The sequence below is a fragment of the Myotis yumanensis genome, unplaced genomic scaffold (genome assembly GCF_028538775.1).
Source record: "Myotis yumanensis isolate MYYU_CA2020_CCGP unplaced genomic scaffold, mMyoYum1.0.hap1 SCAF_19, whole genome shotgun sequence".
NCBI lineage: Eukaryota > Metazoa > Chordata > Mammalia > Chiroptera > Vespertilionidae > Myotis > Myotis yumanensis.
In genome coordinates this window covers 23,922,295-23,939,495 of record NW_027223770.1, presented here as the reverse complement: position 1 = coordinate 23,939,495, position 17,201 = coordinate 23,922,295, and the positions used below count along the sequence as shown (strand labels likewise).

Here is a 17,201-nt window from a genome sequence, read left to right as displayed (position 1 = left end):
CTATTAACATAGCTATAATATCATAATATTAGAAATATCAATAGTCTTTAAGATGAAGGTTATGTGCAATACAACCTGCTTCTGTGAGATTAGGTATTGAGAGTTACTGATTAAATTACCGTTGTCTTTTATTAGGAGCTTGCTGTTCGGATGGGCTCTTCTTAGTTCTGCAGAGGTCTGTGAGCCACTGATGGAGATCAGGGCTTGGATTGGGGGGCTACAGGCACTCTCTGTAGCATTTTATCTGCTGAAGCAAACCAGAGCCACTTTCTGATGTGCTTTCATTTCTCTGCTGTGTGCTTTTCTCTAGGCAGCTTCGTCAGCCCTGAGCAGCCTGGGCCACGTGTACACGGCCATTGGAGACTACCCCAACGCACTGGCCAGCCACAAACAGTGTGTTCTTCTTGCCAAGCAATCCAAAGATGAGCTTTCTGAAGCCCGAGAACTCGGCAACATGGGAGCTGTGTATATTGCCATGGGTGACTTTGAGAATGCTGTGCAGTGTCATGAGCAGCATCTGAAGATAGCCAAGGACCTGGGCAACAAACGAGAAGAGGCCCGGGCCTACAGCAACCTGGGCAGTGCCTATCACTACAGGAGGAACTTTGACAAGGCCATGTCTTACCACAACTATGTGCTGGAGCTGGCCCAGGAGTTGATGGAGAAGGCCATCGAGATGCGGGCCTACGCTGGCCTGGGCCATGCTGCCAGGTGCATGCAGGATTTGGAGAGAGCTAAACAGTACCATGAGCAGCAGCTGGGCATTGCTGAGGACCTCAAGGACCGGGCTGCAGAAGGACGCGCATCCTCTAACCTGGGTAAGGACAGAGTGGCTTGCAAGAGCCACGTCAATTCCGTGGGCTGGAAATAGCGGGAGTAGCCCACTATCTTTGTGTTTTATTCTAAAGAGTCTCTTCAATGTGTGTGTTGTATATTTCCTTCAGTTATATTTCCTTGGAGCCTGTCTGCTCTAAATCACATGATCCTTCCTGTCATCACAGTGCTCTAAGGATTAGAACTCTGAAATACTGGAAAAACAAAACACCCCAACCTTTTAATCTGTCTAGAGAGAAGAATGACCAGATTTATCTAATTAGAGAGAAGGGGACTGAAATGAGGATATAAAGCTATATTTGGTTTAAATGAAAGAGAAGCTGCTAGGAAGCCATCAATGAAAGAGAATTTGAGACGTTTTTGTCCAAAGGGGTTTCTTTACTTGGTGACTTTAACCCCACAGGAAGTGTATTTTTCCTTAATAGTATGTGTATTCACAAATGATATTGATAGTTTAGTATAAATGCAATATTATTTTTTGAAAGATCTATTGAAATAAGATAGATTTGCAGTCATTATTTTGATAGTACTTGGTTATAGTTAAGATTTATATATTTGGGTGGATTTATATAGTAAGAGACACTAAATATTGGTAACTGGCTACTTTTTAGAAGATACTGTTATCTTATCTCTCTATCTAGGTATGGGTTCATAATGAATGGAAGGAACAGATGTGTTTGGAAGTATAAGCTGAACTCAGCCTTATGCCCGGATTTGTTCTGTGTCCACAGGGACTCAGGAAGGGGAGAGGACAAGGAAAAAGTGACCCTATTGGTATTAGTGTATGCTTATCAGATATTAGTAGCAGCAGAATGTAAAAATCAGCCTCTTATGTGACCTACAAAACCAAGGCACCTCATCTCTATGTAATTTAAGCACCACTCCTCCCTCCCCCTACCTCTGATTATTGTAACCATATGTTTCATGAATATGGTTGTTAGAAAAAGTCTGGAAGTCCCCTGGAGATGACTCTGACGATGATACTGAGATCAGAATGAGAGTCGAGAGAGTCTGTAAGAACTACAGAAATAAGCTCTTGGCATTATATATTCGTTCAATGGATCAAGTATTATTGAATCAATCATTTATTGAATCATGTGCTAAATCCTGGAATATAGTAGTTGCCTTAAGGGATAGAGAAGTTTTTAAAAAAAAGTTTATAATTTAGTTGGGGAAATAAGACTAATACATAGGACAACAGTGGCTTCCCTGCAAGACAGTGTTAATGTTGTAGTGCCATGCAGTTCCTAGAAGGGAGACCCTGAGGGCTTGGACTAACTTATAAAGCTTCTTGGAGAAGATTAGACCTCAAAGAATAGGTGAGATTTGGCCAGGAATGGGATGACATTGATAGTAAGGAATATGTGGAAGAAGTTATAAGAAAGTAGGTTGGCATATCTGAGGGATGGTGGCATGATTAGACTTCAGGAATGTGCTAGGGTGGTAAAAGATTACTATGAAAACTACGCAAGGGATATGCTAGTGAACAGGAATTCCTGATGGTTTGGAAATGTAGGCCTAAGAAGATAGACTAGATATTTAAGGAAGACAAGTCAAGCAGTGGCACATAGGATAAATTGGAGGGCTTAGAACCTTAAATGGCTATGCAGCTTGGACTATTTAGATTTTCTTTATCATTTTGTATTAGTTTGAATTAGTTATATTTTCCAAAGACTTTGTTCAGTTCATTTAATTTATTGAAATAAAGTTGTTTATAATATTTCCTTATTTTTCTTTTAATGCTTGTAGGATATATGCCCTCTTTCATTTCTGTTATTGGTAGTTTATGGGTTGTTGTTGTTTTTTTACACCTGTACCATTTTCTAGATCATTCTAGCTTGATATTTATCAATTTTTTTGATCTTTTTAAAAAACTGTGTTTTTGTTAAATTTTTCATTGCTTGTCTATTTTCCATTTCATTTATTTCCAGTCTCATTTTTATCATTTCCTTCTTGCTACTTTCTTGTTTCTCAAGATTGAACTTAGGTCATTGATTCTAGATCTTTCTTCTTTCTAATACAAGTGTTTAAAAATATAAAATTTTCTCTAAACACTGCTATAGGTGCATCCAGTAATTTTTGATGTATTAGGTTACCTTCAATAAGTTCAAAATATTTTCTAAAGTCATCTGTGATTTCCCTTTAACCCCTGTGTTATTTAGAAGTATTGTTTAAATATTAATATGTTGGAGGTTTATTGTTATCAAATTCTAATTTAATTTCATTGTGGTCAGAGAACATATTTGTAGGATATATATTGTATTTTCTATCTGTAGAATTTACAGTTGGTTCTTTTAATGAAAATTTCCATTTAACTGCTAAGATTTATATGTTTATTACATGTATATTTTTCTTTCCATAGCTGAGCCTAGATATTACAAAAGCTTTTATTTTATTTTTATGTGTGGATATTGCTTTATTTTATTCTTTTCAAACCTGTTATAGCAGCAAAGAATAAGCCTTAGATCACAGCCCTCCACGGTGGCTGCTCCTTGCCCTGCATGATGAAGGGGAGAGAGGCTTTCACCCATTTTCAATTCAGGGTGGGGGAGAGGGAAACAAAACCCTTTAAAACATTGTCTACTAATTCCACGTCCGTTCTCTTAGAGTTGGACCATGTTGATTACCTGTTGTTGATGTTGTTGTTTTGTAATAGCTTGGTTGAGATATAATTCACATACCATACAATTTAAAGTAGATAATTCAGTGGTTTTTAGTATATTCTCAGAATTGTGTATTGATTGCCTTTTGTACTGAGTATTAGTGACATTTTATTGTTTCTTTTTTGTTGTTGTTAATCCTCACCAGAGGATACTTTTCCCATTGCTTTTTCAGAGAGAGTGGAAGGGAGGGAGCGGGGAGGAGGGATGCAGTAAAGAGAGAGAGAGAGAGAGAGAGAGAGAGAGAGAGAGAGAGAGAGAGAGAGAACACCATCAATGTGAAAGAGACACATCCACCAGTTGCCTCCCCAATGCACCCCGAGGGGGGGTGGGGAGTGAACCCACATCCCTTTGGTGTGCAGGCCAATGCTCTAATCACTGAGCTACACCAGTTAGGGCTATTGTTTCATTTTATATCCTACTAGAGGCCCAGCGCACGAAATTCGCATGCAGGTACGGTCCCTAGGCCTGGCCTGCAATCAAGACCATCTTCCCTGGCTGCCCACAGCTGGCCCGGCCCCTGCCGCTACCCACCCCCGGTTCCCCGTTTGCCATCGAGTGATCGGAGCCTGCTGGCTGGGGGAAGGAACCGAGAGGCCGGCCGTTCCCGCCCGCTTGCCAGCCCTGTCCCCCTGCCGCCACCCACTCCCAGTTCCCCATTTGCCATTGGGCGGGTGATCAGAGCCTGCCAGCTGGGGAAAAGGACCAAGAGGTGGTCAGTTCGCCTCATAGTGACTGGTCGAGTGGTCGTTCTGGTCATTTCGCCGTTAGTGCCAATTTGCATATTACCCTTTTTTATATAGGATATCCAGTAATATGGAATTATATCCAATCTTGTGAATGATACTTGATAGAGATTCTGGATTCTGATATATTTCTCAATAGTATTGATTTCGTTGTTTTTCCAGTTAACTTGACTGAATTCAGGCTCCAAATTCAGTCTTCTCTGTGGTGGGTGGCAGTTGAAATCTCTGTTGGTGTTTTTTACCTTTCTTTAACTGGGCTGCTTAGACTCTGCCTTTCACATATATATTTCAGGAGTTAGAGATGAGTTAGAATTTATATTCAGAATTTAAGGCCCCCTACTGTGGCTCTCTATGGGATTTTTTCCTCTGGTTCTTCAAGCCAGCAAGTCTGTGTTTTTCTACCTGAATGTTAGCCTCACCACCTTATTGGGGCTTGCCTTTTGGGAAAGAAAAGATGCTCTTTGGCATTTCAAAAATGGGAAACTTACCCAGTGCCATTCCCTTCTTCAGATGCTCAGCTCCAACCTCTCTATAGCTTCTCACTCTTAAGGCTGTGCTTCATTGCCTTTACACAGATTCCTCCCTCAGCCTCCTCCATGCCTGTGGCCCTCTCCCCCCACAGACTTCATAGTCATTATTTATGGGAGGGTTAGAGTGAAAGGAACTCCTCCTCCATTACGGAACCAGAATTCCTGCTATTCTTTTTTAATCCATTGCAATTTGATTTGCTTCTTTTGTCCCTGAAAAAAGATCAACAGTGAACTCCTCATGCTGACTTTTACGATCTTTTGACAATTCTAAATTTTCCTAATCAGTATGCAGCATTGGCGTGATTTACGAACTGTTCCTTGAAATTCTCTCCTCTCCTAGTTTCTGTGAAGCATGCTCTCCTAATTTTCTTCTTGGCTGCTCTTCTTGTGCCTTCTTCATTGGTGTTTTTTGAAAATGGACAATTTGAAGTTACAAAAGTGGTACTTACTTTTGTAAAAAAAAATTTCTTATAATACATAAGTGTAAAAAGTAGAAAAAGGAGATCCACTCCCTTACATTTTTACCTTCCCCTTCCCCACTCCTCAAGTTGGTTAGAATCTTTTCAGACCTGTTTACTACGTACATAAGCACATGGCAGTACAATCATATATATAAATATACACATGTATGTATAGGTTGTTCCTGTGTTTTATTTCTTGATTTTTTCTGTTCTTTATATATCTTCCTTTATTATTTTCAATTACTGCTTCAATGTGCATTGTTTCTAAATTTTTGTTCTCCAGCTCTGACCTCTGAGTATTATTTTTGCATTTCCAACTGCCTAGTGGATACTCCATCTGATTTTCATGCTGATCTGTCAAAGTGAGTACAAACATGACATTTTTTTCCTAAATTAATTGCTTCTCCTAGATTTCCTAATTCTGTTGATGACAGCCCCACCCCTCTGGCCATTTGTATTAATTTTCTATTGTCGTCGTAACAAATTGCCACAAACTAGTGGCTTAAAACAACACAGATTTATTCTCTTACAGTTCTGGAGAGCAAGAGTCTGAAATCAGTTCCACCAGCTAAAGCCAAGGTGTCAGCAGGCTGACTCTTCTGCAGGCTCCAGGGGAGAATCGGCTTCTAATGGCACCTGTATTCCCTGGCTTGTGGCTTCTTCGTCCCCCTTCAGAGGGCATCAGTCCAATCTCTGCTTCCGTCATCACATTGCCTTGTCTTCTGCCCTGACTTCTCTTGCATCCTCTTATAACGACTGCTGTGATTCTCTCAGGGCCACTTGAATAATCCAGGGTGCGCTCCTCATCTCAAGATTCTTAGCTTAATCACCCCTGCTAAATCCTTTTTGCCGTGTAAAGTAACACTCACAGTTCCCAAAATTAGGACGACAGCATATTTGGGGGGAGGGGGCATTATTCAGCTTATCGGACATCCTAACTTAGAAATCTAAAGTCATCATTGATTTCTTCCTTTTTTTTCTTAGTTGACTCTCAGTCTAACAGTTTTCAAATAAATATTCTCATAAAGGTTCTTTTCTTTCATTGCCTCTTCCTAATTGCCCAGTTCTAATGTATTATCTTACTAGTTGGGTTTTCTTCACAACCATCCTACCTTCCCATGTCTTCTCCATCCCGCACATCGATGAGACTGACCCACCTGGAGCTATAGTCCAGGCAGTCCTCGGTGCACATGGCACACCACATTGTGGTCAGAGTCCTCACCTTTAAGCCCATCATCCTTTTCATTCTTCAATTCCACTGCTCCTCTGCACATGCTCTTTCCGCAAACTGCGCTTCTCCATCTTCCCTGACCTCATCACACTGGCCATGCTTTCTTGCTTTAATATATTTCCTCAAGCTGTTTCTTCCACTTAGAACTTCTGTGTCCCTGTTTTGCTTGTCTAAAGTGTACTCTCTTGATAATAAAATAAGTGTCTTACCTTGTCTGAGCCCTGGTAACACTTTAAAAATGTCTTTTATTCTATTTATATTCAATCAGGAATTAGGGTTATTTGTATACTTGTGTGGATATCATTACTGGATTAAAATCATTACAACTATGAACAACCTTCTACTCTGTAGTCTCTGCGTCACTGAGTATAATAAGCGGTACAAAATATATACTTATTGGTTAGATTGAATGAGTCAAAGCTTATAGCAAGATATTGTGCCAGGTGATTGGAAGAATAGTGGTGCCTTTGGAAAGAGAAAGGAAAGCTGGGAGGAGGAATTCGTTTTGGGGAGCACGTGAAAAGTTTGATTTTGTACATGGCCCTTATGTATTTCTCTTCATGTAATATGAACAAATGGAACTGGAAACAAGTATTAAGATGGCATCATCCTAATCACATTTGTGAGATGGGGAAGGAAAGACCACCAGCGAGTCTGAGTGAGATGCACAGAGTGGAGGGATCCAGGTGGAGCTCAGGGAGAAGAGGGCTTCAGGGTATGGGGACATGTCACTTACATGAGAGAAGCCAGGGACAATGAGATTGGAGTCACAAAGAAGGTTATTTGACAATAAAAGCTTCTGAAATGGAGAGAACGAAGGTAGAGATGACAAGAAAGCTTTGTGCTTTGGTGGTTAGCATATACTAATATTTATCCACCTTTCATTTGCTTTTAAATAAAACAAGTAGAAATGATTTAGACTTTTTAGATTTCTTATGAACAACAAAGAATAGCCTAGCTGTTTTCTAAGCATGTCTTACTTGTGAAAATGTTAATGTAAATTTTGGCTTGGAAAATGTCCATCTTTTTCTTTTATGCACAAATCAACTATAGTTGCATGGCAATATTTCTGAGGCCTCTGTTTTTTTTGTTTGTTTGGTGGCCTTCTTTATGGTTCTAATTTAGGCAGTTGGGAGTCAAACCTCAGTTAGACTGCAGAATAGGTCACTGGATTACAGCTTCAAAGTCCTCTCACCCTGAGCCTCACAAATCTTGTCATTTTCTAGGGAGCCAGACAGAATGGCCTCTCATCTTACTTAGAGATAAACTGCAATTAGGAGAGTGAAAAGGGAGACAATTAGAAGGATGGCTAGTTTCATTTCCCCTCTCCTCTCCCACCCTGGGAGTCATGTGTTAGAGTAAAAGTTTGATAGCAATTCTGGTGGGTAAACATCATTTTTTGTATTTACAGTGCACCAGAAATGGTGAATCTCAGCTGTTCTAATTTTAGGATTTAAGAAATACCACCTACATACCTTTTATTAAAATTACATTAAAAAAATTAAATTCTGCAAATCTGAATGAGAAAATTTGGAATTCCGAAGGAAAGGGGGAACAATATTATATATTCTCTACATGATACATACACATAACTCACTGTAATTATATTATTCCTAAATAGATTTTATAAATTAAATCATTATTATGAACACATATAAAACTGAGTGCCCTAAAAAATATTTTAATAAATTTCTTTTGTGAGAGAAAAAACAGTTTTATAATATTTTATAATATATCAGTCACTCTCTTTTACCTGTTTTTCACATTTCAGTTTTTACATGTTGGGTTTTCTTTAGGTGGAGAGAAGCTAGCTTTACAGGTAAAATGTTTATAATAATCGTATATAGTAATTGATTTACACTAATTGGGTGTGTTTCTTTGGAAATACACAGTATGATTAATGGAATCATGTTTAAAATAACCGCTCAAGATGTCAAAGGGTCTGTGAGAACTCACATAGAAACTCTTGGTATAGCAATGTAATTCCATTATATTTGTGTTTCACAGTACTTGTTTGTTTTCCTAAGAACCCTATGAGGTAAACTATTATTATTCCTTTTCACTGATGAGGACTCAGAGATAAATAAACGTTTGTGACTCACCCAAGATTATAGAGTAAGAGGCAGAGTGGAGGCTACGTACAGGTCTGTGATTCCATGTCCACAGTTCTTCCATGATGGAATGTTCCCATTAGAGTAGTGGATTCCAGCAGGAGCCAGGCTAGGATAACCAGGCCTAGGGCTAACATCCAAAGATGCTTCTTGTTCTGCACCTAACCATCCTCCTACCTTGCTTCCCTATCCCCGAGCCTACACAGGAAGAGGAAAAAGAGGAAGCACCACTAGAAGGGTTATAGGCCACCTTGAAGCAATGGCCCCTGCTCATGCCTAAGTATCAGGCAGCAAGCATTCCCAGAGAAGCATAGGCACCGGTAGGATGGAACAGCGCTTTCCTCTTTCCACAGTACCTACTGTCTGTTGGTTACTTGCACTGAGCTAGACGCTTTGCATACATTGTTTCATTTTATCCTCATTCCAAAGCTATGTGGTGGGCATAGGATTTGTTCCATATCCATGCAGTTTATAAGCAGCAGAGGCAAGACCCGAACGTAGGTCTGCACGCTCTCTTCTACTACCGCCCACAGGACCCCTCTGAGACCTGCTCATTTATTGAACAGTTGGTTCTTCTGCCTCAGAAGCATAGACAAGACTATACAGATTGTCAGAGTTTAATAATGTCCATAATATAGGAAGCCAAACCACACATCCCAGCTTTCATGCAAAGCAGTTCTTAGGAAGGGTCATGAAAAGGGAAAATATAAATACAGGAAAAAAAAATGTGTCCCAGAGCCTGAAACAGATTTTTCTAGACATCTAAAAGAAAGTAACAACAGTGTGCTTTCCCCATTGGAAAGAAATGAGGAATGGAGAGCATCAACCAAAGCAGGAGATTTTTCTGATCAGGCACCAGAGGACTCCCAGAAAATGATTCAGACCCTCATTAAGGTTATGACACGCACATCCTGTGCTGTGGCCCACACCTCTCAGTGCCTAATAAATATTAATAATATTTATTCTCTCTTTTATGTCAAGATTTGTTACCCGGCTTGTCTAGACATTGCTATTTAAAAGGAGCTGCGATTTGCTTACAGATAGAGCACGTCTGTAAACATGTGAGCAGGAACAGACGGGGCAGTAAATCCTGGTCAGAGCTGCACTTTGGGCTGTTGCAGAAGAGGCTGCAAAACTGTTGTTGGAATAATGAAGTGGCTGCTTGCTGCCAGGTCCCAGAGTTCTGTCTCCAGCAGGCAGAGTCTAGCAGTAAATTAGCTTATGTTTCAGCTTGGCAGTTGGCACTTGGTTCATTTGTAGATGCTAATTGTAATCTGATGTTATCAGCAGCAGGTAATTGAAATGGGCTTGATGAATTACTTAATTTTCTTTAATAGCTGAGTCTTCAAGAACTGAATAAAGAAGATAAGGTGATCTGGAGCAAAATACAACAGCTCTATCTTTCTAATTAGTGCTCGGAGGTTTTTCCTTCTTTACACAAATGATTATGAACAAGTGAGGCTGAATAGGTTTATGAGTCAAAAGCCCCCATGGGGGCATTTCCCATTAGACAGCCCAGTCCTGAGCATTGATAACACTTCTGTTAGGACTTCAGAAAGGAACACTTGAGTAGGAACTTTGAAGAGCATTGATTTCTGAACACAACTTTGTTGTCCCAGACTTAGTTGGTTACTGCCTGCTGGGGGTACTGCCATTTTGGTACTCACCCTACCTTTAGCCTCTATTTTGTGGCCATTTTCTGTGAGCAGTGCAGCCTGGCACCATGCAGTAAGCAGGGGAGCCTCTCAGTGATGCTAATCATTGGCTCCTACCACCCATACCTGGCACTGGCACCTCCCACACCTGCCTGCACCTAAGTCTGTCCATCTGTAGCAGTTCCTGTCTAGCCCTTTGCTTTGCCAGCAATGGTGGGTGCAGATGTGATCCTGGGTCCTACCATCTGTGCTGGACGCTGCATACTGGACTTATGCCACGTGACTATGATAAGCTTTGGGGTCTTTCTTCTGGAATCATTTGGCTCTGCTTTTAGTCTCATCTTTTTTCCTTAAGGAATCCATCTGTTGTGAGGTGACTTATGAGGAATTTACTATTGACTGATTTCTTGAGAAAATCAAAATAGTAGAAGATGTAGAGTATTAGAATCCGGTCTCTTAGATAGACATTTGGAGCAGATGTAGCAAGTAATTATTCAGATCGCCGCTGTGGTTCTCCTTTACAGCAAATCCTGTTAAAGAGAACTTATTGTTAGAGGTGAAGATTCCCTACATAGCAAGGAAAAAATAGTTTTTCTCTTTATACCTGGCATATTTATCTTTCAAAAATCTTAACATTCAAAAAGTATTTATTGAGTACCTACTCTGTGCTAGAAACGATGCCAGTGGCTATTTGCTAAAGCAGGCATTTTAAGTGCTTGAAGTAAAAGTACTTGGTGATTTCAGAAAGTATTACATGGGGTGCAATTCTAATTGAGGGGGTGTCAGAAAACTCTTCCCTGATAAGTGGCCCCAATTTATCTTAATACCATTTTCTGCCGTTCCACCCTTCACACTCACTGTTCCCCACACCTGAGTCCTTGTACTCCTCCCTGGCTTTCTTTATGCCATTTCTTCTGCCCTGAGTATCTTTCTCTGGTCAAGCCTGTGAAATCTTATTTATTCTTTCAAACTTCAATCAAATATCTATTCTTAAATCTTCCTCTCAGGTTCTTCTAAGAAATTTAGCATTCGTCTGTATTCTCCTACCATTTTTGTACATAGCACTTATTAAGTATTGTAATTACTTCCCAACTAGATCATAAAAGCCAGTAATGGGCAGGATATGTATCTTAGCTTATTTGTGGCCTTATCCTAGTGGCTAATGCTTGTACTACAGTGGGTATAGCATCCAAATATATAAAAGGCTAAGCAACCATCTGACCTTCCAACCTTCTGACCGGCCTGTAGGTATGATGCACACTGACCACCAGGGTGCAGACACTCAATGCAGTAGCTGCCGAGCTGCGGTGACTTGGCAGCGGTGGCGCACCCTGGAACCAGAGAGGAAGGAGCCCAATTCCTTGCAGGCTGCATGATTCCACCTTCAGCCATGGGTTATGTTGTTGCTGGGGCACTCTTGGCCCTGAATCTGGTTTACTGCACACTTGCACTTGTGTTCCACACCCTGTCTGACAGCGGGACCCCTCGGGAGATGTCAGAGAGCCGGTTTCAGCCCGATCTCCGCAGGCCAGGCCGAGGGACTCCACCTGCCTTGCCTGAGATCTCCACAGATGCCTTTTGAGCTGTGGCACCACCCCAGGTGTGGTTGGCCAGGAAAGGACTGCGGGAGGTTGGCTCCAGGGTGTGTTGGACCCATCTTGCCCAGTCCTGCCCCACTGACCACCTTCTAATTAATTTCCTTTCAATGTGCATGAATCTGTGCACCGGGTCACCAGTATAATATATCTTGAATGGATGAAGGATGATGTGAGCCAAGCACTATGGAAAATGTCAGAAACTAATAACTGGAGCCTAGGGTTCAAATAATTACTCTTTCATATTTACGATTTTCATCCATTCCCTGCTGCTTCTGATTCCATAGCCCAGGGTGACTAATTCTGGGAACCAATGGCAGTTTCTGTAAATAAACCTTGGACCTTCATATTCTTGTCAGTGTAAATGATGTCTAAAACGCCTTACTATTCTTTAAAGCTCAAATTCTATTTTCTGTAGAAAGACAATGTATATGGAAGCTGAAACTTGATTCCTAAAGCCTTTTAAATGAACCAAAATATAATCAGCTTGAGAGTTAAAACAGCAGGTGGTGATTAGATTTTATGATATCATTTTAGTTTTACTCCTTATTGGTAGTAGGAATACAGAATTGAGTAGATTTTTCCGCCTTTCTTTACATAGTCCTTTGGCCTATAGCTGGATGAGACAGTCTGATTAGCAGGCTAACTAAAAATATATTAACCTTTTTGTGTTTGTTTGTTTGTTTTAATCCCTCACCCGAGGATATTTTTCCATTGGTTTTTAGAGAGAGAGTGGAAGAGAGAGGGAAAGACAGAGAGAAATATCGATGTGAGAGAAACACATCGATTGATTGCCTCTTGCACGTGCCCTGACCAGGGCCCAGGCCAGGGAGGAGCCTGCAACGGAGGTACCTGCACTTGACCAGAATTGAACCTGGGACCCTTCGGTGCTCTATCCACTAAGCCAAACTGGCTAGGGCTATATTAACCATTTTGGGTGTTTATCCAAGAAGTTTACAAAACACTGCTAAAATGAGATCCTTTGTGCAGCCTTGAAGAACCCTAATATTTATTCCTTTTGGACAAGAAAATCACTAGGGTCTTACACTGTTTCTTCTTTTAAGTATATGAACTAACAGTCTATTCTCCTCTTCATTTAACATCTAGCCTTAGGAGACTTTTTAGGTATTCAAATAACAGGTTCCATAGAGAATATATGAAAAGGCCTTTGTGATCTTTTCAGCACACCTTTGAAGTGGCAGAGAAGTCATTAGAATAAGAAATGGAATGCCCTGGCGCCAACACTATACTTTTTATGCAGTGTTTCGTTAGTTCATTTAAACATTCAGAAATAGAAGGCTCATTATTCCCATTTAGAAATGAAAAACCTAAAGAACAGAGAGGTTAAGTTGTCAAAGGCCCCACAGCAAGTACTGAATGGGAAGTCAGTGCCTTTACACTGCTTCTCTAAAAAGAAGGGCTAACATCATTCAGGAAAGAGCTAAAAAGCTCTAGTGTTTTCACATGACAAGGACAACTTGACATTGTAACTGGAAGTTGAGCATTTCTTTTTGCCCACAGCTTCTTTTCATTCTCATTCACTGATCCCTGTTTTGCAAGCACACCTACAGACTGAATGCAGGGCAGAGCGAGGCTGCTTCTATACCACTTCAACTCTCCCCTGCTCCCCAGCATGAAATCCACAAGAGGCTCAAGTGTTTAAGACTCTCTTCAGCATAATTAGTAATTTCAAGGTACCTTCAAAAAGTAGCTTTCACTAAGAACCATTTTCAGCACGTTGTTCCAGAAAGTCTTAAGGCTCTCTCTGACACAGCAGAAAATGCATTTGTTGAATTGGATTAAAGCCGGAATGCGACTTTTCGTTGGTATTGCTGACTCAGCCTGTCCCCACTTGACTTTTAAACAGCTTTGTTAGCTCCTGAGTACAGGCTCTCAGTTTTCAACGGATTTCAGAAACTGGTCCTTTCGGTCCTCCTTTGAAGAGTTAAGTTACTCTGGGAAGTGAGTGCTTTCATTTTCTCTTAAAAATTGCATTGGTGCCATTTAAAATAGTTCCAAGAGCAATTAAAAAGTGAAATAAATGCTTTGTTGTTATGTGCCCGATGTGCTTGTAAAGGAAGCCCGCATCAGAACAGCCCAGTGGCAAAAAGGAACAGATTTGTGTTCTTCAGCCAGAATGTCAGAGTTGGCCACTTATTTGAAACAACAACAGTTTTGCAATTGTGTTTTCCTGATTCAAATGGAAGGTCCCATCAAATCCATTACCTAATACCAAATAAGACAAAGACAGCTTATAACATGGCCCAGCTGCTGGAGTGCTCTGGAGGGAGACATAATATGCTCTGTGACTCAGTAAGCAGAAGGTAATGGACTAAGAGTTATCAAGCCCTTCACAAGGAGATCTGGAGTTTAACCAGAAATTTCAGACTGTCAACCTTAACAAAACAGATGGTGCGCTCCAGTTCGCGGCACCATCCGGCGAGCTGGCATGTCTGCCTTGACAACTCCTGGTACTTCTTAAATGCCTGATGGAGAAAGACGTTCTCTTTGTCATCAGTGAAGAACTTGCACTACTGTGTGTGTGATCGAGGGAACAAGAAGCACCTACTTGCTAAATCCTTTGCTAAACACTTTTATGATCTGTCTGTCCTCTGGGGCTTTGACATTTTTATATAAAACACCCTGTTGGACTGTTCTTTTTCCTTCTGGTACCATAGAAACCACTCAGATTGTGTGCTGATTTCTCTTCATTTTGATCACTGAGAGGCCCCGTTCATAAATGGCTTCCCCTCACCACCAGCGTTATGGGTTTTTTACAGTGTTATTTAGCTACGGTGACTATTATATAATTTATCACCAGGACTGTTTCAGGCACCATCAGGATATAGAAGATAGAGTCCACCTACAACTAGCGCACATGTGAAGAACCTGACTGCTGGACTCAGATGGCCTGGCTTTGGATCTCAGCTATGCCACTTCATGGCTTTGTGACCTGGGCTTAGTTCCTCCTTGCCTCAGTTTTTTAATCTGTGATGTGGGCACGATTATAGTACCTATTTCACAAGATAACTGAGGATTGAGTGAGTTGTATATAAAATCCTAAGAACAATACCTGGAACATAATAGACACTTACAAATGTTTTAATCATTATCATAGTTTTATATCATGTGTGAGGGGAGTATAGCATTTAACACAAAACTAAGATGCTAAAAAGAAAGGTGAAAATGTTACTGAAATACATATCATTTCTTATCGTTCAAAATATTCTGATCCATTGAAAATAGGAGGTGGTTATCAGGGGCCAGCAGTACATGTTATTTGATTTCTTCATCTCTTTTTTGTTCCTGGCTTTATTGAGATATAAGCGGCATATAACATGTAAGTTTAAGGTGTACAGTGTGACTTTTTGATACACGTTTATTTGTGAAATGCTTTATCACAATAAGGTTAGTTAATACATCCTTCACCTCATATAATTACCATTTTTTATGGATGTTATGGTGAGATCATTAAAGACCTACTCTCAAAGCAAGTTTCAAGTATTGTTAACTATAATCACCATGCTGTACATTAGCTATGTTGAACTTATTCATCTAATAACTGAAATTTGTACATCTCCCCATTCCTCCCACCCCCCAACTCCTGGCAGTCACCCTTATACTCTGTTTCAATGAGCTTGATATTTTTAGAATCCACATATAAGTGAGATTATACATTTGTCTTTGTCTGGCGTTTCACTTAGCATAATGCTCTCAGAGTTAGTGTGTGTGCTTTTGTTATTGTTTAGTTTTTCCCCTGTGAGATTTCTCCTGTGGCAGACGCTTTAAGGAGGATATTTCCTGTGACTCTACAGCAAGAGAATGGGCAAAGCATGGCTTTGAAGTGATGTAAACATTGGCTCAGCCCACTTCATAGCTATGTACCTTTGTATTACTTAACCTTTCTGACCCTCAGGTTCCATCCTCTGGTGTTATAAGGAGGCACTACCTCTTTAAGGAGCTTTCTCATATTCACATTGGTGCTCTTCTGCACCCTTGCAAAGCACGGTGCCTGGCAGCAGGGAGCACACCTTTCCTGCCCTTGGTCATCTTCCTTGTCTATCTCTCCATTCAGCCTGCAAGCCCCAGAGAAGCTGCAGGCTCCCCATCTGATGCATTTGCATTCCCAGTGCTTAGCTCTCTGCTTATTAATCTTTGATGCTGCGTGAATTGATGAGTAGTGCTTAGCACATAGCAAGCACTCAGTAAATGGTACTGCTGTCATTATGCTCGAAGAGATTTGTCTCTTTTAAAATAAGCTTACAGATGTCTCCACTCATCTCAATTAGCTGGATGTTAAGATGCAGACGTGAGTAAGGAATGACCATCGCACAGCATTTTGGCTTCCAGAAGGTTTTTTCCAAAGAAAGACAGTAACTGCCAGTTATTTTGTAATGGTAAACCAGATCTTTGAAACTCTGACCAGCGATCTCAGGGCACAGTCTTAAAAGAACTTGAAGGAATACATGGTAGATTTCCAAATCATCTTCCACTGTCAAACCTGGTAAAGTCACCGCTTCCTGCGATTCTCAGAGGGGAGAGAATGTGGCAACCAGGACACAGAAACACCTGAGCCTAAGTGTCAGAGAGGCCTGGATTTGAATCCTAGCTCTGCCATTTATGAGCTGGGTAGCCTTCGGGAAGTTGTATCAGCTCTCTAAGCTTCACTGTCCTCATCTGTAAAATGGAGGTAAGAATAGAACATCCGGACTGGGTGTGGGAGCTGCAGCTCTTCTGAGGGTTAAATGAGACAGTGTATGTGAAGCGCTTTGCCTGATGCCTGGCACACAGTAAGGCTCAGGAAGTCATGCTGGTAGTGCACTGAGACCTCCCTCTGCTCGGGCACTGCTGGCACCACGCGGCTCTTTTCCTTCTTCTACACTCCCTTTCCTTCTTCTACACTCCTGCTCTGAGTGATGTCAAAGCTCGGGGGAAATTAGAAATCCATAGTTCTTCTTTGTAGAAAACATGAAGATTCCTAGACAGATGATAGGAGCTAGTTCCTTTTGTGCTGGGGGATTAGTTAGAAGAAAAGTTTCCTCCCATGCTGGTAAAAAAATGACTTTCTTCCTTTATATGGTTTTAACTTGCAATGAGCCCGTTTTCCCTGTTTTAATATTTTAGACCTTCTAGATCTTGAAAAGCATATTGTTTTCTTCTAAATATGTTTGTAATGATTGCAGAAGCAGTTGTAAAGTATATGCCTGACTTTTAGTCTGTCTCTGTGCTAGGGCCTTCCTCCCCTTCTTCATCTTCTCTGTTTTCCCTTGAAGAAGAGAAGCATGCTAAATGTTGTCAAATAATAGCAGTTCTCTTTAACAAGCTTGTTCAGTTATGTTTTTTCTCACATTCATTACTCATTATTCCATTTGGATATC

At 40.8% G+C, this 17,201-nt stretch overlaps 1 protein-coding gene across 1 annotated transcript in view; it reads left to right on the top strand.

The window, feature by feature from the left end:
- TTC28 (tetratricopeptide repeat domain 28) overlaps positions 1-17,201 on the top strand; it is a 300,310-nt gene that overhangs the window by 172,366 nt on the left and 110,743 nt on the right. The window contains exon 5 of the mRNA XM_070399969.1: positions 311-818. Within this exon, the coding sequence (XP_070256070.1) occupies positions 311-818 (508 nt within the window). The remainder of the gene's footprint in view (positions 1-310; positions 819-17,201) is intronic.